This window comes from Myxine glutinosa, chromosome 1 (genome assembly GCF_964187855.1).
Source record: "Myxine glutinosa chromosome 1, kmMyxGlut1.1, whole genome shotgun sequence".
In the NCBI taxonomy this organism is placed as follows: Eukaryota; Metazoa; Chordata; class Myxini; order Myxiniformes; family Myxinidae; genus Myxine; species Myxine glutinosa.
In genome coordinates this window covers 152,680,012-152,704,490 of record NC_136261.1, presented here as the reverse complement: position 1 = coordinate 152,704,490, position 24,479 = coordinate 152,680,012, and the positions used below count along the sequence as shown (strand labels likewise).

Genomic DNA, 24,479 nt, shown 5'->3' with positions numbered 1-24,479 from the left:
GATCCATCGATGAATAGTGTTGAGACTTTAGCTTGGTCCGTGTGCCTGAGTAGCTAAGATTTATGCCTGTATCAAGGATCTGTCAGAGGTAAGTAATGTGTAATATGTGCATTGAGGGGGGCAGTGACTATCTTTTCCAGAGCAGAATAGGGCTTGTGTTGTGTAAAACTTCCTGTACAGGAAAGCCAGGTGGATGACTTGTGGCATTTAACCCTAAAGGTACACAGAAAGCGCTTCGCGCATTTAAGTGGACGTAACAGCAGGCCGTCTGGCTAGAGAAATGTAGGCCAGGATGGTGAAGTGAGTTGCGGAGTCCTGAAGAGGGGCAGATTGTTTGAGTGGCCACCCCCACAGGGTGGGATGGCCAAAAATATGGCCACCCCCATATTTTTGGGGCCACCCACGGGCATCATGTGGCCGGTGGGGGTTCCGCCGTGCATGAAAGGCAGTCCCAGAGGTGATAAAGGCCATGTCCGTGCAGGCAGTTGGACTATTCGTGAAGATCTCTCTTTCTCTTTCTCTCTTTTGTGGCTCGTCCAAGAAGAACCAATCGGTGAATGCTAAAGATCACCTTACCCTTCTGTTGGGGATGGGAAATGCTAAAGTTGGCCTTACCGTCCTGTTGGGGATGGGGGAAGGGTGATGAGGGAATGCTATATGGACTTACCCTCCTGGTGGGAAAAAGGGGGAGCGGGAGGGGTGGTTCTAAAGTGACAATGCTCTCATTCCAATATGCAATGTTTTGACAAATTTGTACCGCTAATCCTATCCAGGGAAAGGCTCATTTTATTGGACTGTATTATTTATTGCAAATAATTAATCAGACATAATCAATAACTTTGTGTATTTATTGTAATCCTCTGTGTTGTGTTCAGTTTTGTTTTTTCACCAGGCTTTTCCCCTCGTTTTCAAAATATTGAGTTGAAAGGACATCTACTTTAATGTAGCTACATATCTGGCTGCATTGTTGATTTTAAAAAGACGTATCAGCACACACACACACACACACACACACACACACACACACACACACACACACACACACACACACACACACACACACACACACACACACACACACACACACACACACACACGACTATGAACTGCACACACCTCAGCAGGAGATTCCTCCTCCTCCTCTTCCTGTTGCTCATCATTTCCTGGGTTAAGATCTGTGGCCTCTGCCTCCACAAGCGTTGAGCCCGCAAGTCGGCTTCGCTCCTGTTGTTGACTTTCCCTCAGGCTGTGGATAATGCTGCAAGACTGTTGTTGCTTCTGTATAAAATGGGTAGGATCAGATAGCAAGTGCAATTTATCACCCTGCAAAAACGCTAATGTTTGCAATGTGAGTTAGAATAGAGGCTGCAGTGGCCTATTCATTCATTGTAATTGAAATGCAAGTATACATCAGCAAAAAAAAAAAAAAATTTGAATTATTTTCTTTAACTGGCCCTCAGGAAAGACAATTAATGGGGGTGAAATAAGATGCGGGCACAGGGCAGGAGGAGAGTAAGAAAAATTCCAGAAAAATGTCAGAAAAGTAGTTAGGAAGGGCTTGTGGCTGAAAAGTGGAATGTAAGACGTACAGCACGTATACGTTTGAGACATTTTTTAAGCCACATTCGTATCGTTTGTTTGGCCACATCTTCTTCGATTGTGTATTCTAATTGCTCTCGGATGAGAAGCTCCTCCAGCTGCAGGCTTTTCCGTATGTCCACACTGCGGTATGACAGCATACTGCACACACAACGAGGAACAACAGAATTAACAGAATGATAAAAAAGCATTCAAAGTGCATTGTAACTGTAAATTACGCCTAGGTCCGCCGTCGGTGAAGTGATGTGAGTTGACAAAGTGGAAGACGCAAGGCGGCCATCTTGGATTTTGACGTGGGTTGCACCCACACACCAAATTAGAATTCGGTCCTTCGCTTACGCACACACGCACGCATGGACGGACGCACGGATGGACACACGGACGGAGGGGAAAACCATAGTCCCCCTTTCGCTCCGCGGTGCGACGGGGGACAATAAAAATAGGACCGCGGGTCCTGAAGCTCACTTGGGTCAAGAGCAATAGTCACTAAAATCTCCCTCAGACCCTGATATTTTTAATGCCATGAACAAACTTTGGTACATCATGGGTGATGAAGGTTGTGATCAAGTCTCATTGGAATTGTGTGTGTAGTTTCGGAAAGGAGAGCAAATACTTATTTTGGGTGGGGTCAAACCCTCTACAGACCACCTCAGACCTCAATTTTTAATGCCGTGAACAAACTTTGGTACATCACGGGTGATGAAGGTTGTTGCCAAGTTTCATTGGAATTGCGTGTGTAATTTCTGAGAAAAAAGCAAATACCTATTTTGGGGGGCAATCCCTCTCCACCATCCTCCCCCCTTCTCCATAGACCTCCTTAGGGCTCGATTTTTAAAATACTGTGAACAAACTTTGGTACATCACGGGTGATGAAGGTTGTGGTGAAGTTTCATCGGAATTGTGTGTGTAGTTTCAGAGATGAAAGCAAATATATATTTTTGAGGGTCAAACCTGGACCCACATTGACTCCCAGTAGACTCCCCCTAGACCTCGATTTTCTTAGTGCCGTGAACAAATTTGAGTTGCAACATTCCAAATATACATTTTTTTGCCAAGTTTGGTCACAATCCCATCAGCAGTTTCGGAGAAGTTGCAAGTGTTTACAGACTGACGGAATGATGGAGTGACAGACTGGTGGACGATGCGCCATTGCATAAGCTCCCTGGACCTACATTCCAGCTTAGCTAAAAATGAAACTGTAAGACTTGTTTTCTATGATATTGAAGTTTGAAAAAATGGATATTTATGTATAGATGGATCATTGAAAAGTCCTTTCGATGAATGAAGGGGGGAAATGTAAGACAAGGTTGAATTTTGTCTGCTTATATACAGTAATCTAATGCATAAAATAGAGCAGTGTCTGTATATGTATGTCTGTATGTACGGTAACTACTCAGACCCTTGGCTCAATCGACACCAACATTTCCATAAAGGTAAAATGAGATCCTAACCTCAGAACATCATGAAAGGGAACAGTAGAGGCACTGTGCAACCGCTCCATTTCATAGCACATGTGTTTAAACAGAAGTTTATCTTTCTCCAAGTCCACCTCCAAGCGACCACGAAGCAGCCGCAGCAGGAAACGTACCCTCGATGTAGGGATAACACCCTTGAAAAATACACAACCACACACAGAGTTAAGAGTTGGTGAGCAATGGAATTGGTATTTCATATAATGCGGTTACTTTTATATAATACGGTTACTTTTATATAATGCAGTTACTTTTATATAATGCAATTACTTTTATATAATGCGGTTACTTTTATATAATGCAATTACTTTTATATAATGCGGTTACTTTTATATAATGCAATTACTTTTATATAATGCAATTACTTTTATATAATGCAATTACTTTTATATAATGCGGTTACTTTTATATAATACGGATACTTTTATATAATGCGGTTACTTTGATAAAATTCGGTTACTTTTATGTAATGCAGTTACTTTTATGTAATGCAGTTACTTTTATATAATGCGGTTACTTTTATATAATGCGGTTACTTTTATATAATGCGGTTACTTTTATATAATGTGGTTACTTTGATAAAATTCGGTTACTTTTATATAATGCAGTTACTTTTATGTAATGCAGTTACTTTTATATAATGCGGTTACTTTTATATAATACGGATACTTTTATATAATGCGGTTACTTTGATAAAATTCGGTTACTTTTATATAATGCAGTTACTTTTATATAATGTGGTTACTTTTATATAATGCGATTACTTTTATATAATACGGATACTTTTATATAATGCGGTTACTTTGATAAAATTCGGTTACTTTTATATAATGCAGTTACTTTTATATAATGCGGTTACTTTTATATAATGCGATTACTTTTATATAATGCGGTTACTTTTATATAATGCGGTTACTTTGAAATAATGCGGTTACTTTTAGAATAATGCGGTTACTTTCATATAATGCTTCCGGTCTTGCCGGCGAGGTTTCGTTTATTCGCAGCTCTCCACGCTATCCATCGAAATCGAAGTGAAGTAATTGTTCCCATTTGTATTTTCGTTATAACTGTATTTATTTTATGGTGTGTGTACGTATATTGTGTCCCGAGGAAGATTTTCGGTGCAAATCTTTCATAGCTGTATAGAAAATCGTGTTAATTCGTATCGTGTCTTCTGAGGCCTTGTAAGTATCCAACCTTGAGGCTTTGTTTTTCTCTCAGCGGTCCGCCGTTTGTGCTCCAATAACTTTAGTTCTCTGCTTTTCCCAGTCTTTTCACCCCATAGCCTACTTCGTTGTTTAAAATCTCAACTAAAAAAAAAAAACAAAAAAAACATTTCCTTCTCTGTTCTTATTCTTTGTTCTCATTCGTTTATTCGTTCATTCGTTCTTCGACCACGTGTTTCTCCCCCAGTTCCCCAGATAGTTTTCACTGTTATTAACCTTAAGATGTAAACACTTTCCCCTCACGTTCTGTATTCCGTCGTATATTATAACACCTTTTCCTTCTTCTTCTTTAAAAGGCTGCTTTCGACTTGCTCACCAAATCTATTCATCCCAAAAAAAAATTCCATCTCTTATAGTGCCTCTTTTCTACATTCCCTAAACTCTCCTGCACTCCATCCTCCCTCCAGCGTCCTTAAACGTATTTTTGACTCGAAGGTCACAAGAAACTCATTTTGCAATATAAATGTTCGTTTCCCATTAATCGTACACTTTCTAAAATCCAATCTCACCCCTCCCCTCCAAATCTTCCCCATAACCCCTCCCCTCCAAATCTTCCCCATCACCCCTCCCCTCCAAATCTTCCCCATCACCCATCCCTTTCAAATCTTCCCCCTTTCCCCTCCCCTCCTAATCCTCCCCATCACCCATCCCTTTCAAATCTCCCCCCTTGCCCCTTCCCTCCTAAACTCCACCCACACCCCTCCCCTCCAAGACTCCCCCCTCACCCCTCCCCTCCAAATCTCCCCCATATCCCATCCCTTTCAAATCCCTCCCCTTGTCCCTTCCCTCCTAAACTCCCCCCTCCCCTTCAAATCTCCCCACCCTCATTTCTTCTCAATTTCCCCCCTCTCACTCCCCCTCCTCAAAGCATCCTCCCCGCTTCTTCCCCCTTCCAACTCTCACCTCCATCTCCCCAAACCTTCTGCCTCGCTCTTCCCCCTCCTCAAATAATACCTCATTGTGCCTCACCCAATCACCATCAATCCTTTTGTCCGCCCCATCCTTCCCTTTCTCCGAGCTATTCTGAAATCTCAGACACACCTTCAACAGCTCTCCCTACCTCTTCCACCTCTTCCACATCTTACCCTACCCCTCCTCCCCCCTGTTCTGTATCCGATGCCCCCCCCCTTCCTCTTCATTAACGGTATGGACCTCAAACATCCGGGGCCTTCGTTCAAACTTAACTGATCTCTCCATACAGGTTGCTTCTGTCAAACCAGATGTGATCTGCTTAACAGAAACTTTCCTCCTTCATGATGTCTCTGATTCCTTAGTATCTCTCCCGGGTTACTCCCTCCTCCGGTATGATAGACCTGAGCCTCGTCCTGGAGGTGGGGTTGCTATCTTTATCAAAAACTCTCTTCCTCACTCGCCCTGCACTGCCCTGTCTCCACCTCACCCCCAGGAATACCTTTGGCTACGGCTTCCCCTTCGCTCCCACCTTTTGTTCATATGTGTGTTGTACCGTCCACCAAATAGTGATGACTCCATCTACATCTCGCTGTCTGATAATAATATGGACCAACTTCTATCTACCCATCCCAACTCTCTCTTCCTCATATGTGGTGATTTCAATTGTCACCATGCCAGTTGGCTGGGTGTGGGTACCTCTCTCACCAGCCATGGCTCCTCAGCAAAGGAGTTCTGCAACTCACTGGGACTGACACAATCTGTCAATTTCCCGACCCGGATCTCAGTCAACGGAGCATCTTCTCTTCTGGACTTGGTTATGACTAACTTCCCTGAAAATGTCTGCTGCTCTTCTTCTGCTCCAATCGGCTCATCTGATCATGTGCTTGTTAAAGTGGTCATCTCTCTGACCATTCTCAGAGAGCCTCCTCAGCGTCGACGAGTCTGGCATTTCACTCAGGCAAACTGGCACAGTCTTCAAGCAGCCATCAATCATCTGGACTGGTCTCCCATCTCTACCACCTCTGACATCAACTCATCCTGGGAATTCTTCCAAAGTAAATTGCTCTCTCTCATGCACAGATTTATCCCATCTCGTCTTCAGTTGTCATACCCTTCCTCCCGTCCATGGTACAGGGAATCTTGTGGTGAGGCTGTTGCCCAGAAACAACTTGCCTTCGTCTCCTGGAAAGCAAATCCAACAGAAGGAAATCTCATTTCCTTTCACAAAGCCCGAAACAAGTGTGTGTCCACCCTCAGGAGAGCCAGGAAAAAATATCTCTCCGTTCTCAAGACCGAACTCTCTTATCTGTCTCCCTCTTCCAAATCCTGGTGGCGTCTGCTCAAATCTGTTTCTGGTGTTTGTTCCCCCTCCATCCCCTCCCTTACCTCAAACGGCTACACAGCTCACTCCGCACGTGAAAAAGCTGAATGCCTCAACTCTGTGTTTGCCTCTAAATCTTGTGTCCCAAACCCATCCCTCTCTGTACCCACCGTACCCAGCTGCTCCTGGACTCCGTGTCCTTTCCTCCTGACAAGGTGGAAAAGTTTCTGTCAACCCTCGACTCTGATTCTGCAACTGGACCTGACGGCATCAGCCCACGGGTCCTAAAATCATGTTCTTCCGCTCTTTCACTCCCTCTCTCTGTTCTCTTCACCCTCTCTTTTGCTCAAGGTCAACTGCCATCTGCTTGGAAATCAGCCAACATCACCGCTTTGCACAAAAAAGGTGCAAAAACAGATCCTGGCAACTACAGACCAATCAGCCTTCTCCCAATTATCAGCAAAGTCATGGAATCCATCATTGCTTTGGATATGAAATCTTTCCTCTTTTCCAATGGCTTGATCTCTGATCATCAATTTGGTTTCGGACCAGGTCACTCTACTCTGGACATGCTGCTTCTGCTGTCTCAACAATGGATGGAGGTCCTCAATGCCAAACAGGAAATTAGAGCTGTCTCCCTCGACATATCACGTGCCTTCGATACGGTCTGGCATCCCGCTCTGCTCACCAAACTCTCCTCCTTTGGTATCCATGGAAATCTCCACGCATGGCTGGCGGACTTCCTCTATAGTCGGTCAACGTGTGGCCCTGAATGGGTTTCTCTCATCTCCTCTTCCTGTTCAGGCTGGAGTTCCCCAAGGCAGTGTTCTGGGCCCTGTGCTTTTTCTGGTCTTCATCAATGATCTCTCTGACTCTCTTGAAAATCCTCTCTATCTCTTTGCTGATGACTCCACTCTCTGCCGCTCCATTCCTCATCCCTCAGATCGGCAGTCTGCAGCCTCCTCACTCTCTGCAGACCTGGACAAAATCACAGACTGGGCAAACAAGTGGAACATGTCTTTCAATCCTGACAAATCTCACACTCTCACGATGTCTCTCCGAAAAGACCGACTGGACAACCCTCCCATCTACTTTCTGAATAATCCTCTCCAAGAAGTTCTGTCACTCAAGCTTTTGGCTCTCACTATCTGCCATGATCTTTCCTGGGAAAACCACATTTCCAAGCTGGCCTCCAAAGCCAGTCGCCGACTGGGCATCCTCCGTCGTGCGAAGTCCTTCCTTGGCACACCTGAGCTCCTCACCACATACAAGGCTTTCAATCCGCAGCTCAATGGAGTACTGCTCTCCCCTCTGGGCTGGTGCTCCTGCCTCACACCTAGCTCGTCTTCACGCTGTTGAAACCAAAGCGTTCAGAATCATTGGAATCTCCCGCGATGACGCTATCTCCGAGGGCCTTTCACTTACTCACCGCAGGCAGGTTGGTGGTCTTTCCGTCTTCTACCGACTCCTCTCCGGCCTTGCTCCCCCAGCTCTCTCTGGGCTCTGTCCCCCAAATATTCCTACAGGTCGCACAAGATCTGCCTGCAACCCTCTTATGGTTAAACTGCCAAAATCAAGACTCTCTGCTCACCTTCACTCCTTCATTCCTCTTTTCTCCCGCCTCTGGAACAAACTCCCTCACTCTCTTCAATCCCACTCCTCCCTCCAGGTCTTTAAAACGGCTGTTCACCACCATCTCTTATCTTCCCCAATCCAAAACCTTGATCTTTTCTACCCCTGCTAATTTCACCCCAAATCCACCTTTTTGAGGTGACTTTTGACTTTCCTGGAAGTCCTTGGTGTCCTTGCGTTTTATACCTATCCTGCCTCCCCCCAGGCCCTCTCCCTCCCACACATCTCCCGATGTCCCTGCTCTCAAATGTTGTGTTTGTGTGCTTCCTCCCCTTCTCTCCCCATCTTGTGGACTGCTCCCCTTTTTATATACTTTGTTTGCTTGTTTGTTTGATTTGTTTGTTTGATAAATGTTAGCTCTTTCACGAGCCCTCGACTCTGTATACAAAAAAAAAAAAAAAAAAAAAAAAAGCGGTTACTTATATAATGCGGTTACTTTTCTATAATGCGTTTACTTTTATATAATGCAATTACTTTTATATAATGCGATTACTTTTATATAATTCGGTTACTTTTATATAATGTGGTGACTTTTATATAATGCGGTTACTTTTATATAATGCGGTTACTTTAATAAAATTCGGTTACTTTGATAAAATTCGGTTACTTTTATATAATGCAGTTACTTTTATATAATACGGTTACTTTTATATAATGCAGTTACTTTTATATAATGCAATTACTTTTATATAATGCAGTTACTTTTATATAATGCAGTTACTTTTATATAATGCGGGTACTTTTATATAATGCGGTTACTTTTATATAATGCGGTTACTTTTATATAATGCAGTTACTTTTATATAATGCGGGTACTTTTATATAATGCGGGTACTTTTATATAATGCGGGTACTTTTATATAATGCGGTTACTTTTATATAATGCAGTTACTTTTATATAATGCAGTTACTTTTATATAATGCGGGTACTTTTATATAATGCGGTTACTTTTATATAATGCAGTTACTTTTATATAATGCAGATACTTTTATATAATGCGGTTACTTTTATATAATGCAGATACTTTTATATAATGCGGTTACTTTTATATAATGCGGTTACTTTTATATAATGCAGTTACTTTTATATAATGCAGTTACTTTTATATAATGCGGTTACTTTTATATAATGCAGATACTTTTATACAATGCGGTTACTTTTATATAATGCGGTTACTTTTATATAATGCATTTACTTTTATATAATGCAGTTACTTTTATATAATGCAGATACTTTTCTATAATGCAGATACTTTTATATAATGCAGTTACTTTTATATAATGCAGTTACTTTTATATAATGCGGTTACTTTTATATAATGCGGTTACTTTTATATAATGCAGCTACTTTTATATAATGCAGTTACTTTTATATAATGCAGTTACTTTTATAAAATGCAGTTACTTTTATATAATGCGGATACTTTTATATAATGCGGTTACTTTTATATAATGTGGTTACTTTTATATAATGCGGTTACTTTTATATAATGCGGTTACTTTTATATAATGCGGTTACTTTTATGTAATGCGGTTACTTTTATATAATGCGGTTACTTTAATGTAATGTGGTTACTTTTATATCATGCGGTTACTTTTATATAATGCGGCTACTTTTATGTAATGCGGTTACTTTTATATAATGCAGTTACTTTTATATAATGCAGTTACTTTTATATAATGCAGTTACTTTTATATAATGCAGTTACTTTTATATAATGCAGATACTTTTATATAATGCAGTCACTGTTATGTAATGCAGATACTTTTGTATAATGCGGTTACTGTTATATAATGCGGTTACTTTTATGGGATTTTTAAATCTGGGAGGTAATCGACTTCCTAATTGTGGGTATGTTTAAGGGAGGGCAGGTTTGTTTGTTTGTGTTTGAGTCTATGCACACCACAAGGTTGTGTTGTGTAGTCTCCCCCATTTTGTTTTCTTTGCATACAACTGAGTGCTGCAGTTCAAGTCCTAATTGCAGAGTTATCAAATCTGCAGATGATACAGTAATTAGTGGGTTTCTACTCAATGATAACCATGAATATGCGAACGAAGTTGAGAAGTTTGTAGACTGGTTTGACCATCATTATTTAGTTCTTAATGTCAACAAGACAATGGAAATTATTTTTTATTTCCACTGCTTAGCAGGTGGCCATGGCCCTTTGATTATTCATGAACATAGTATCGTTAAAGTTTCTGAGCAAGTATTGGAACACAGTGATCGATAACAAATTAAAATGCAGCAATAAATCCCAAGTGTTGTCGGTAAAGCAAACCAAAGATTGTACTTTTTATTTAATTAAATTGAAAGTTTCATATCGGTAATAGCATTTTGGATATTTTATATCAGTCCTTGATTCAGAGTATTCCTACTTTCAATTGTATTTGTACATTTGGTAACTTGTCAAAATAAATTGTGAAGAAATAGCAAAGACCAGGGAGGTTGCTGAGTGTGTGATACGGACAAACCTTCTCTCAATTTGTACCTTGTATAAGAAACGTGTTGTGTTGAAGGTTCACAAGATAATGCCGGATACATCACATCCACCTCATGTTTGTTATTGTAATGACAGAAAAGAAGTTCACTGTACATTTTGCTGTCACCAATGAAAAACTTTTATTCGCTTCGATTGGTAAAATTGTGATCACTTATAAAATGCAGTTTCCTTCAGGAAAAAAATACATCATTGTTTGAACACTGACATGTTTTATTTTGAATCGACCAATCCCTTGATGACAGTACCTGATTACATTTTATTGGGCATCACAACTTATAGGTGCCCACCTACTGTGTGGGTAGAGCAAAAAGCAGGTTATTTCATGTTGGCACCCTTCTTTCTATCTGGGGGGTATAATATTGTAACGAATTTGAGAAAGTGTAAAGAATGTGAGAATTATGGTTTTGTTGTGTGGAAACGTCACCCTCCGTAATGTAAAGAAAGATCGAAGGTCGTCCTCGTAATTAATTCCATAAACATACACGCAGGACACCATATATCCTTTTAGATAGTTAATCCCTTATTCTATGTAGTTTAAGGCTGTGTTTCCCAATAGTTTGACTCTCCATTGCACCGAATTAAATAAGAGTAGGTCCCATCTGCAAAGTGTCAGGTTTGGATGGTTTTTGCCGCAAATGGACTCCATTGAGCACGCGGTCGGTTGGAAGAAGAAAGGCGTGTCTCCGCACCTCGTGATGGAAAGGAGGAGTGAGTCGGCCTCGCTCAACCAACCCAGCACGAAGGGGTTTGGCTTGAGCGGGCAGAGAGAGAACGATCTGGGAGGTTCGCGAAGGTCCAAGGGTGGGGCTTATATAACCCGCGGGAGACGCCCCCACCTCAGACGAGCAGATGAGTCCAAGCAGCTGAGATAAGTGCCGCGCTGCAGAGGAGATACGGACCGAGGCCACGCAAGGAGCGCGCGACGCAGCAGTGCGGAGAAAGGAACTTCGCCCGCGCAGTTTGGAACCGCGGGAGTTCGCACGACCGCGGCTCGGCTTTTTGACGGCGGTGCCTTCCGGCCCGACCGTGCCCAGTCCCCGCTGAACCTTCCTTGCCTCTCCAAGCCATCCACCTTCAGCCATTCATTCCTGCCTGCATTCCCCGTGTGTGATCGTTCGTCTGTCTTTCACGTTGTCCTGGGGTATTAATTAAGCTTGTATAGTTAAGCTAATATTTGCACTGTGTCTCCTTCCATTCTTTCTGTCGTTATTTTCTTATCCTTCTTTCTCCTTGGTTATTTTGATGACTTGTAAATAATAGTAATAAATTAGATTTGTTCTTCCTACCTTCGTCTTCTTCTTCACATTCGGTCGCTTTAGTGATTTCCCCCATTGAGGGCCCGTGGCGCGATTCGGCCGACGACGATCAATCGGGTTAGTCTTGGTAACCGGCTCACGGTGCAGTTCGCTTCGCTCGGCGCAACTAGTCCATTACGCTGCGACCGTGGGCGGGGGAGTATTTCCTTGCGTACCGGTGGGTGTTGGTATTTAGGTCATAGGACGGTTGGGCCTAATACCCTACCCAGCGCCGACCGGGCGTGACGTCATACCCCCAGGACCACGTCGGCCAGTCATAGACGAGGGGACTAATCCCCCCTTGGTAAGTGGGGAAGGCCGACATTGGATTCCGTAACAATTGGTGTCAGGAGCGAGGTTCGAACCTGAAGCGCGCTTAACGCGCTCAAAATTACGAGTAGCCCAAAATTTTATTTTATTTTAAAATCTCAAATTTCAAACTCGCGCCATGGACAATCAAGGCGATCGGATGCAGGTGGGTGAGTTAGAAGGGGGGGTAGAATCGACCCAGGACCTCGGGGAAATGTATGTGGGGGAAATGGAGGAGAGCAATGGTGAAGTGGTTGAGGGGGTGTCAGGTACACAAAATGGCGCCCTCGCGCACGTGGTATCAGACGCACAAAATGGCGGCTCGCACGAGCGCGCGGTAGCCACGCCCGCTGCGCAAATAGGGGGAATTGATGTGCGGGACCTCATGGCGCAGATTAATGCAGCCATACTAATGGGGAATATAGGATTGGAAAACAAAATCGGGGGGCTAGAAGCCAAAATCGGGGAATTGAGAAATGATATGGGAAGCCAAATCGGGGGGCTCGAAGGTGAATTGGGGGGCCAACTAGAGAACATGGGTAATCAAATGTGGGAAATGAAGGAGGGGTTAACGGGGTTGGAAAATAGAATGGCTGCCAAGGAGAACCAGATGGAAGGGGTGAAGAATGGGTTAGGGGGGTTAGAAAACACCATGGGAGATAAGATAGAGGGGGTAAAAATCGGGTTAGAAACCAAATTGGATGCCCAGAGGAAGGAGTTGGAACAGATGGGGGCAGCATCTACCAAAGAGATGGGAGAAATGGGGGAGGAGATCAGACGAGGTGTGAGCGAGGAGGTCTCGGGGGTATGCGAGGAGGTAAAGCGAGGTGAGGAGCGTATGGAGAAAGAGGTGAGGAATAGCATGGCTAGATTACAGGGGGGCATAGAAGACCTGACACGGGGGGTAAAACAGCTGACGGTGGGACAAAAGGAATTAGTGGATCAAGTGGAAAAGAACACTGCAATAATCGGGGGGTTAAAGTCGACACAGAAAGACATAAAAAAAAGAACTCATAGCGACAAAGAAGGAATGTCAAATGGTACATGAGGGGTTGACAAAGAGGTTGGACGAGGTGACAGAGGCAATGGAGACAAAAGAACGGGAAGTAAGGACGCACATCGAAACGACCAAGGTCGCGTTAGAGGAAGAAATTGAGGGGGCGCACCGGGAAATAAAAGAGGTGAAGCAAAAATTAGAGGATGTGGAAGAGGGAGTGAGTGAAATCAAAAAGAGACGGAGGGAAACTAAGAGAGAAATAAAGGAGGAGGTGATGGAGTATGTACAAGGTCTGTGTTCAAATCATGATGATGTGCTCACTAACCAAATAAAGAGTTTGCAGGTGGCGGAAGAAGAGCGGAGACGAGGTGCCGAGGTGAGTGGCGATATACTCGGAAATGTATATGGTGTGAGGGGAGATTCAGTCGGCTTGGGGGGTGGTGTAGACCCGGGTGTTCATGAGGGACCAATGGTGAGGTGTATGACTGGTCCGGAGGGTATGAATAAAGGAGGTGTGCAAGGAGGTCTGGCTATGGGGAGTGAGGGGGGTGCTGGTGAGCAAGGTTGTGCGGATATGGAGTGGGTAGCGGGTTGCGGAAGGGCAACCCAGGCATCGACACCAAGAGGGGTAGTGTTTGGAGGGACGGGGGATGTGCGGGAGCCCCCCGGGAATAGCGTACTGTGGGAGCCCGAACGGTTTGGTCCCGCGTTGATCCCGCAAGGAGTGACGCGCGGGGTCCGGCCTTCGGGCGCCCACAAGGTCCCACTCGCACCGTATGACGGCAAGAGTGATTTGAGGGCGTACCTGGCGCAGTTCGAGTACGTGTGCAGAGGCAATGGTTGGAATCCGGACGAAGGTGGAGTACACCTTGTGGGGGCACTGCGCGGTGCGCCGGCGGAGGTGCTGACAGCTTTACCACCGGGTGCTCTCACCCTGTCGGCTCTCCGCGCGGCCTTAATTAACAGATTCGGCATTGAGCAGCAAAGCGAGCTTGTTAAAGCGCAGCTTGCGCAGCGAAAACGCAAGCCCCAGGAGACCATCGGGGAACTTGCCCATGACATTCGCCACGCAGTGGGGATTGCACACGCAGACATGGCAGTGAGTTCCCAGGAAAGCCTGGCGCTGGATCACTTTATCCAGGCCCTTCCGGATCTGGAGCTCTGACAACAGCTCGCCATGTGGCGCCCGCAGACCATGAGTCAGGCGGCCGACGCTGCAGCCCGTTGGGAAGCAGCGAGGCCCCTGGCCCGGGGAGGCGAGCGCCACGCAGTGGCGGTGCGTCAGGTAGGGCCCGTGATGGGGGGCGGCCCCCCTAGGGGGCCCGCCCCCGACGGGGGCCCTGACCTGGAGAGCATGGTTCGGAGGCTGGTGGATCGGCGCCTAGCGGGACCTGGAACATGGCAGGCGGCTCCAGCGGTGGCACCCAGTAGTCCACGACAGAGTACCCCAATTTGGACATACAGGGGGGAAAATTTGGAATACCGGAGGCAAGCACCTTACCAGGTGAGGTGCTATAACTGTGCTCGGCTGGGTCACCGTGCGTGGGAGTGCCGAGCTCCGCGCCGGGACGTTCTCCGCCAACCGATGCCCTCAACTCCGCCCCGTATCGATCGGCCTAGCCGACCTCAGACACCCCCCCGCCAGGACCCGGGAAACAAGAACGTGCCGGGCATGCAGGGCGGTGTTCGGCAGTAGGGGATGGAGGAAAGCCCTCATTGACGCGACAGGTCATTCATTGTGGCCAAATTGGAATCGGTAGTTTAACAATTCGATGCAAAATTGCCGGCGTGGGGGTAGACGCCGTTGTGGACACGGGAGCCAGCGCCACGATCATCAGCCCCATGATCCTTAATTTGAGTGCAGACGGCTGGGGTAAAATCCAGCGTCTGGAAAATCATAGTTTGCAGTTGGCTACCGGGGCAACGGCTCCGATCATAGGGCGTGGTTTTGTGACCCTCAAGTTGGGATCGGTAAAGAAGGAGATAGAGGTTTGGGTGGCGGAGGTGTGCGACCCATGCTTAATAGGGTTGGATTTGTTGACTGCCAGCGGTTGTAAAATCGACTTGAGCCGGGGGATCCTGCGATGGGGAGTGGAAGAGCTACCATTGGAGGGGGTGAGCACGGCCGAGAGGGTGGAGCTGGAGGCTCCTGAGGCCGTGACCGACCATCCCTCTGGGGGCCGAGGCCATAGTGCCGGCCCGATGGTCAGCTCACCCGACATGGCAGGAGTCCTGCGGCCTGGTCGAACCGGTGGCAGCGCGATCCATACCTGGTTTAATCGTGGGCCGCACCCTTGTAAAAACGGACAGGCCGGTGGTGGCCGTCCGGGTAATTAATATTAGTACAGAACCACGCACTATAGGGAGGGGCACGAAGGTAGCTGGCTGCACCCCAGTTAGAGAAGTCGCGTCAGTGAGGGGCGAGAACGTCCAGCCGAGCCGGCCCCAGGGGAGCCTTCAATAAATAGTAGGAATTGGCCCGATCCCATTTGCGAGATGGTAAATCGTAGTAGCGTAGAGTTGGGAGGTACCCAGAGGGAGGCCTTACACAAACTGGTTGGGTCCCATTTGGACCTCTTCTCCTTGTCCACCGAGGATATTGGACGTACGGGCCTGGTGAAACATCAGATCCACACCGGTGAGGCCCGGCCTATTCGTCAGGCCGCCTGACGGCTCCCTTGGAGCAAGAGGGCGGAAGCTGACGAGCAGGTTGAAAAAATGCTCGACGCAGGCGTGATCGAGCCCTCGGGAAGTCCCTGGATGTCACCTGTTGTGCTGGTCAAAAAGAAAGATGGGACCACGCGGTTCTGCGTGGACTATCGCCAGCTAAACAACGTGACACTCAAGGACTCATATCCCCTGCCAAGAATTGATGACACGCTCGATGCCGTTGCGGGCTCAAATTGGTTCACAACTTTGGACCTCAAGAGTGGGTATTGGCAGGTGGAGATGGATCGGGCAGGGAAGGAGAAAACGGCATTTTCCACAGGTGAGGGGCTGTATCAGTTCACTGTGATGCCGTTTGGTTTGTGTAACGCCCCCGCCACCTTTGAGCGATTAATGGAACATGTACTAGGCGGCATGCCATGGCAATCATGCCTGGTATACCTGGATGACGTCCTAGTACATGCCAAGACCTTTCCCCAGGCGTTAGCTAATTTGGACCAGGTGTTTGGGTGCCTCAGACAGGCAGGGTTGAAGCTGAACCCGAGTAAGTGCACCTTGTTTGCAAGAGAGGTGGCCTATCTAGGTCACGTGATCGGCCGCGAGGGGGTAAAAACGGACCCAGACAAAATTAAAGCGGTAGAGGAGTGGCCCGCACCGCGTACCATCAAGGAGGTGCGGGGATTTTTGGGACTCTGCTCCTACTACCGGCGTTTTGTGGCGAAATTTGCGGAGTTGGCCCGTCCCCTCCACCGGCTTACGGAGAAGGGGACGCGATTTAATTGGACAAGGGAGTGCCAAGAGGCCTTCCTAAAATTGAAGGGGTGTTTAACATCCGCACCCCTTCTAGCTTACCCCACTAGCGACGGGACCTTTACCCTGGACACGGATGCGAGCCAGGAAGGATTGGGCGCAGTTTTGTCTCAGACACAGGAGGGCGTGGAGAGAGTGATTGGTTATTATAGTCGGGCCTTAAGTAGGCCCGAACGAAATTATTGTGTCACTCGCAAAGAGTTATTGGCTATGCTGGCTGCCATGAACCATTTCCACCCGTAGTTGTACGGGCGGAAATTTTCGGTTCGAACTGACCATTCCTCCTTGCAATGGCTCCTTCGGTTCAAGGAACCGGAGGGCCAAATTGCAAGGTGGTTGGAAAAGTTGCAGCAGTATGATTTTGATGTGACCCATAGGGCCGGGAAGGCCCATGGTAATGCAGACGCACTCTCTCGGCGTCCTTGTCTGGGGGAAAACTGCAAATTTTGTGCGAGACACGAGGAGAGGGAGCAATTTGGCGATTCTGCCCCGATTCTCGTCGTCCGGGCAACCCGGGTGAGAGGGCCAATTTTGCCACTAACTGCAGACGAAGAATTCGGAACTTTGGCATGGAGCACGGCCCAGCAGGAGGATCCCGTTCTGGGGCCGGTGTTCAAATGGGTCAAATTGGGGCAAAGACCAAAGGGGGAAGAGGTCACCCCCCTCGGGGCGCAAACAAAGGCGTATTGGGCTCAGTGGCAGACCCTGGAATTGAAAGGCAACATCTTGTATCGCAAGTGGGTGGAGGTTCCCTCTGATAGAACTTCCTGGCTGGTGATAGTCCCTGACAAATTTAAGAACGTCATATTGCAACAGGTGCATGGTACCCGCTCCGGCGGCCATTTGAGCAGGACAAAGACAACATCTCGGGTCCGCTGGAGGTTCTATTGGGTGAATATGGGGCGCGACATACAGGACTGGTGTCGGAGATGCGACGCCTGTTCTGCCAAAAAGGGACCAGCACGGAGGATGAGGGCCCCCCTTCAATTACACCAGGTGAGGGCCCCCTTGAGCGGGTGGCTATGGATATTCTAGGACCGCTGCCCCGCACCCGCCAAGGTAATAAGTATATCCTCGTTGTAATGGACTATTTCACCAAGTGGCCGGAGGCCTACGCCCTCCCCAACCAAGAAGCCGGGGTTGTGGCGCAGGCCTTCGTAGAAGGATTTGTATGTTGGCACGGGATTCCACAGGAGCTGCACACCGATCAGGGTCGAAATTTTGAAAGTCAATTACTAAAAGATGTGTGCAGACTCCTGTCAATTCGGAAAACCAGAACCATGCCCTTGCGGCCACAATCTGACGGGATGGTGGAAAGATTCAACAGAACATTGATCCAACAACTGGCATTGTTCACCACCACCCGTCAGGATGACTGGGACAAACATCTCCCGTACTTGTTAATGGCCTACCGAACCAGCCAGCACGGGGCCACCGCATGCAGTCCAGCGTTGCTTATGTATGGGCGGGAGTTACGGGCTCCCGCCGACTTGCTATGCGGTCCCGTGCCAGACACCACGGATACACTGCCGAGGGAGGGTTACGCACGTCACCTGGAGGAAGGCATGGAGCGGGTCCATGCCTTCGCCCGCCGCCAGCTCCATCTGGCGGGGGCCAAGATGAAGCGCAGGTACGACGACCGGAGCCAGGGGAGTCAGTACGCTCCGGGGATGAAGATTTGGTTCTTTAATCCCCGGAGGCGGAAGGGTAGGTGCCCAAAACTCACCTCCCCCTGGCAAGGCCCGGGAGTCATCCTGTCGCAAGTCTGTGACGTGGTCGTTAAGATCAAGATGGGGCCACGGGCCCTCCCTCGGATCGTCCATGCTGACCGGATAAGACCTTATGCCGGCGAGCAGGCACCCTCGTGGATCGCCTCGGCTCTAGATGCCGAGGCAGGACCCAGTACCTCTTGCGACGGGGGCTCGTAGCGTCAGAGGACTGGGGGGATGGTAGTGAGAGATGCCCGATGTGGTGGGATGGCAACTCTGCCATCCCTCACAACAGGGGCAAAGGAGCACTAGTTATGGGGTTGGCAGTGAAAACTAGCCCGGGAGGGTTAGGATATCGTGTGTAGGGATCTAGAGAAGATGACCATAGGTAACGGTAAGGTTAGGTAGCAACATTGAACCGGTTGTGGGGACATAGAGAGGGTAGTTGGAGAATAATGACGAGGGAGCGCAATAGTTTAAAGGGACGACTGGGAAGCGCAAGTTCCAGAGGGGAGTAGTTAGATAAGATGATGCCGTGTGTTTGAGAATCGAAAGTGTGTTGAGCGTGGAAGTGTATGGAGCAGTGAGTGAGGGACGATTGAGATTGCACAGGTGTGCAACTGGACAAGTGAATGGAGCAGTGTATGACTGAGTAGTGGTGATTGAGTGTTGTGTTGACCAAATGGTCCTGGGAGGAAGGAGGGTGCAGGTGGAACCAGGTGAGATTGCACAGGTGTGCAACTGAATGGTTGTGTGGAATACATGGAGTATGGAATGGATGGTCGTGGAGTGAGTATGGTGGAAACTGTGGAGTGGAGTGGATGGTGCGAAGGTGTGGATGGGGGAAGAGTGGACCCCTATCACGAATACCCGGGGAGGGTAGTGTAAGTGTTAGGTAGAGGGTACAGGTAAATTGTGGTTGGATATTGGCATCTGTGGTGCGTGGTGGAAGAATGATGGTTGGATGGGTGCATTAGTGTCGTGGAAATGGCTGGGCGTATAGCCTGTTAGTGTGTGTAGTTGGTTGAGCACTCCGCCACTGTTAGGATGTCGGCCTGGTGAGGCCGCAGGTGGGCTCTGGGAGCCGGTAGAGTTGTTGTGGATGGGGCCCGAGGATCCAGAGGACGGACCCGGGTAGCCCAGTGCCAGAGAGGGCACCGAGTGGGGTAAGCGCCAAGGAGGGCCTTCCCCAGTTAGATAGGTTAGGTCAAGGAGCAGGTAAGCTCGGAGGCAACTGCAGTGGTGGAGGTGTGCAGGTGGGTAGACCTGCTGGGAGAGCTACACGACTCAGCCCGGAAATTGTGCAAGGGCACAGGGAGTTGAACCGGGGGAGTGAGACCCCAAATTGAGAAGCACCACAGTTTGGTCAATGGGAATTTGGTTCTTAAAACCGCATGGAGTAAGATGGCCAATGGTTTGGCAGGGAAAGACCCCGGGTCGTGTAAAGTGTATTAAAGTCATTTAGAAGGTAGTTAGGATTGAGATCTCCTCGCACCATCTACATCCACTCACCTGAGGTGACGCTACTCCACACCATGCCAGGTTTGATTATTTTTATTGTGCAAATGTTTGGGAATGTGAGACGCATCATGACGTGGGTGTGACATTGTGCTTTGTGTTCCATCTCTCCCTCCTTATGAGGATTGATGATGAATTTGGGTGATGGCAAATTTTGGTTAGAGGGATTGTGGTGACGAATTTGTTATAGGGGAAATATGGGGGAGACGTGACAGTAGTGACGAATTTGTAAATGTGTAGGTTTTTGTAAATATGGGGAGGGGCAAGGGGGGGTAGTGTAGGTCACATGTGGGGGGCGTACGGTAGGGACGAGCATTTCTCACTTCGCTCTCCGTACGCACCTCATCCTGCATTACCTTGTTTGATGTGTACCCTTGTGACCCTACCCCCTCGCTCACCTGTCTTCTCCCCCCCCCCCCCTTGTCTCCCACCCGAGGACTGTGCGCCACTGGGCGTCGAGGGGAACGTGCGGAGGTCGCCTTGTGTGCCAGGACTCTCGCAACCAGCATGCATTGCATTGATGTACCACTTTGTGGACCGCTGTTCTGCGGCCAAGTACCACTTGATGGACCCAAGGTTCTGGGGCAGGGCACCTCTGCTGGGGACCGGCCATAGTGGCCAGGTAATCTTGCTTGCGGACCTCGGTAAGGTGGCACCTATGCCCAACAGGTGGACCATCCTTAGTTGGCCCCTGTGGCCCTAAATAAAAAATGGACACTTTGTGCTTTTTATTTTCAAATAGGCCGCATGAAGAGAGAAGACATCGGGAAGAACATCGGCCCAGCAGAGAAGGGGAAGACCACCACCAGTTGTTTTTTGTGTTTATTACAAACTGTAATGACTGTGCAGTGTGCACTGGTTGGTGCTTTTGGTGCTTTTGGTGCTTATGGTACTGGTGCGTCGATGCAATGCGTGCTGTCTCCTCCCTCCCAACAGGAATTTCTGAAACAGAAACAACAGTTTCCCTGAAAAGAAAAAAAAATCACAGGTCCTGGGTTGCGTTGTAAATAAGGAATAACGTCACTGTAAATAATGCTCCCCACCGTAAATGTATAGTTTGAAAACCATTCCGCAATTCGGTTAGCTGTGGGTGCGAAACTGTTAGATAGGGTGCAATGGAGTAGCGGGACATATTTATTTGTGTTTTAAAATTGTCACACTCAGGGTCAGGTTAATTGTAGAGGGAACTACACCTACGTGTCACACTAAAAGTAAAGTTTTATAGGCCCGAGACCGGACCTGAAAGAAGGAGGGTGCAGTGTAACGAATTTGAGAAAGTGTAAAGAATGTGAGAATTATGGTTTTTTTGTGTGGAAATGTCACCCTCCGTAATGTAAAGAAAGATCGAAGGTCGTCCTCGTAGTTAATTCCATAAACATACACGCAGGACACCATATATCCTTTTAAATAGTTATTCCCTTATTCTATGTAGTTCAAGGCTGTGTTTCCCAATAGTTTGACTCTCCATTGCACCGAATTAAATAAGAGTAGGTCCCATCTGCAAAGTGTCAGGTTTGGATGGTTTTCGCCGCAAATGGACTCCATTGAGCACGCGGTCGGTTGGAAGAAGAAAGGCGTGTCTCCGCACCTCGTGATGGAAAGAAGGAGTGAGTCGGCCTCGCTCAACCAACCCAGCACGAAGGGGTTTGGCTTGAGCGGGCGGAGAGAGAACGATCTGGGCGGTTCGCGAAGGTCCAAGGGTGGGGCTTATATAACCCGCGGGAGACGCCCCCACCTCAGACGAGCAGATGAGTCCAAGCAGCTGAGATACGTGCCGCGCTGCAGAGGAGATACGGACCGAGGCAACGCAAGGAGCGCGCGACGCAGCAGTGCGGAGAAAGGAACTTCGCCCGCGCAGTTTGGAACCGCGGGAGTTCGCACGACCGCGGCTCGGCTTTTTGACGGCGGTGCCTTCCGACCCGACCGTGCCCAGTCCCCGCTGAACCTTCTTTGCCTCTCCAAGCCATCCACCTTCAGCCATTCATTCCTGCCTGCATTCCCCATGTAAGTGTGATCGTTCGTCTGTCTTTCACGTTGTCCTGGGGTATTAATTAAGCTTGTATAGTTAAGCTAATATTTGCACTGTGTCTCCTTCCATTCTTTCTGTCGTTATTTTCTTATCCTTCTTTCTCCTTGGTTATTTTGATGACTTGTAAATAATAGTAATAAATTAGATTTGTTCTCCCTACCTTCGTCTTCTTCTTCACATTCGGGCGCTTTAGTGATTTCCCCCATTGAGGGCCCGTGGCGTGATTCGGCCGACGACGATCAATCGGGTTAGTCTTGGTAACCGGCTCGCGGTGCAGTTCGCTTCGCTCGGCGCAACTAGTCCATTACGCTGCGACCGTGGGCGGGGGAGTATTTCCTTGCGTACCGGTGGGTGTTGGTATTTCGGTCATAGGACGGTTGGGCCTAATACCCTACCCAGTGCCGACCGGGCGTGACGTCATACCCCCAGGACCACGTCGGCCAGTCATAGACGAGGGGACTAATCCCCCCTTGGTAAGTGGGGAAGGCCGACGTTGGATTCCGTAACAATATAAATAAGGTTTAGTATGGTCTGTGTGCTCATGTAGGGTTTAGCATCATTCATTTTATTAATCTGAGTTTAAAGTGAACTTGTGTGATGCATAGCCCACTTGAAGAACAGGGGGAATGGGGCCTGGTCTGAAATACCGATACTGCTAGATAGGATAAGGATGTCTTGTTTGGTGTCCCCCCACTACGACAGGTGACAGGGTATCCTAGCAGCGGCACCGAGCCTGTTACAACTAGGATGCAAGATTGGGGCTGGTGATTGGGTCACCAGTGGCCTCTGACACTCAACATGCGATTGGTAGAGGGGAACATGCCTATAAGCTACGCTCCCATTGGCTATGGCCATTTGGGCACACATTTGTAATTAAGTGTTTATTTATCTAATATCAATTTGTCAAAGTCTATCTTTCTATCTTCATCTCCGTAAGAGTTGTCTTGTGATATAATAAACCTTCCATATTTCTTTAAAAAACATGTGTCCACCTCATTTTGCATCTTGCTGCTTTGATGTAAAACCATTTACGAACGTCGATAATCCCTGTGGGACGCAAATTAAGTAACTTTAAAGAACAAGAAGAACTAGAATTGCACTCAGTAGAGCGCATACCTCTGCCGGGCTGACCAGTTTACATTTTGTATCCACTGATAGGCCGGATCTGGATTCGGACCTGAACCAACATCTAATCGGCTTGTTCTTGTCACCTAAACAACTCGTCCCCCAGGTTTAGACATAACTCGTCCATAACTTTTTTAAATATCATGTTATATATCGCTTTTTGCCTGATCTCTCGATGGTGAAGAATCACTTAAAAAATTAAATAATCCTGGTATCCGAATCCATATTCAGATCTTCACCAAAATCGAATCGGTCTTGTCACACACCCAACATCTCCACAAAGTTTCTTCCAAATCCGTCCATAATTTTTTTAGATATCCTGCTATGTATCGTTTTGGCCCTATCTCCCAATGGTGAAGAATCACTTTCGGATCCGGATTCGGATCTTCACCAAAATCTAATCATTTCGTCGTTGTCACATACGCAACCTCTCCACCAAGTTTCGTCCGAATCTATCCCCAACTTTTTGAGATATTCACAGACAGAAAGACAAACAAATAGACAAACAGACAAACACACAGACAGGGGTGAAAACATAACCTCCATCCACCTTTGGTGGCGGATGTAAACAGACATCAAATGTCATAGCCCCCACTGTGGTTTTAGTAATTTTGCTGTACCGAGTTAAAGGCTGTCAGTCGGCCATCTTTCTTTTTTTCTTTTTTTGTATACAAAGTCGAGGCTCGTGTAAGAGCTAACGCATTAAACACAAAAAAAGACAAACAGACACATAAAACATAAAATGAAGGGAGCGGGAGACAAGAGGGGCAGAGAGAGGGAAACACACAAACACAACAGTAGAGAGCAGGGACATCGGGAGATCTATGGAAGGGAGAGGGCTGGAGGTTGTTGGAGAGGGGGGGGGGGGGGGCGAGTGGTACACATAATATAACAAATGGACATTGCTAGGAATTTCCAGAACGAAATTTATTTGGTCAGATGACAAAACAAAATCTTCTGCATATGTACACTCATGGATTGTCTTTGTGCCAAGTTTGAAGAAAATCGGTCCATGCATGTCTGAGAAAAGGATAGGGACATGTTTAAGTAACAACATTTCCATCAGTCGGCGATCTTTGATCGCATCGCGAAGCAAAATGAGGTTCATATGTACACTGTCGCGTATTGTCTTTGTGCCAAGTATGAACAAAATCAGTCCATACATCTCCGAGATATGGTTGTGGATGCACGGATGGGACCAAATCTATAAGCCCCCGTTTCGGACCAAGTCCAAAGGGGGCTAATAACTGGCATGGTGTTGGACTGTGATCGGCTCATGAATGCGGAGTATTCACATCACTTGAAGTACTCTGTTGATTTTACTATTCAAAAGTACTGCTTTGACAGTTGCTACCT

The 24,479-nt window shown here is 47.4% G+C and overlaps 1 protein-coding gene across 1 annotated transcript in view; it reads right to left on the bottom strand.

Moving 5' to 3' along the window:
• NALCN (sodium leak channel, non-selective) overlaps window positions 1-24,479 on the bottom strand; it is a 259,747-nt gene that overhangs the window by 2,242 nt on the left and 233,026 nt on the right. The window contains exons 39-41 of the mRNA XM_078778655.1: window positions 3,051-3,208; window positions 1,590-1,740; window positions 1,117-1,278 (exon numbers count right to left, since the gene is read on the bottom strand). Of these exons, the coding sequence (XP_078634781.1) occupies window positions 1,117-1,278; window positions 1,590-1,740; window positions 3,051-3,208 (471 nt within the window). The remainder of the gene's footprint in view (window positions 1-1,116; window positions 1,279-1,589; window positions 1,741-3,050; window positions 3,209-24,479) is intronic.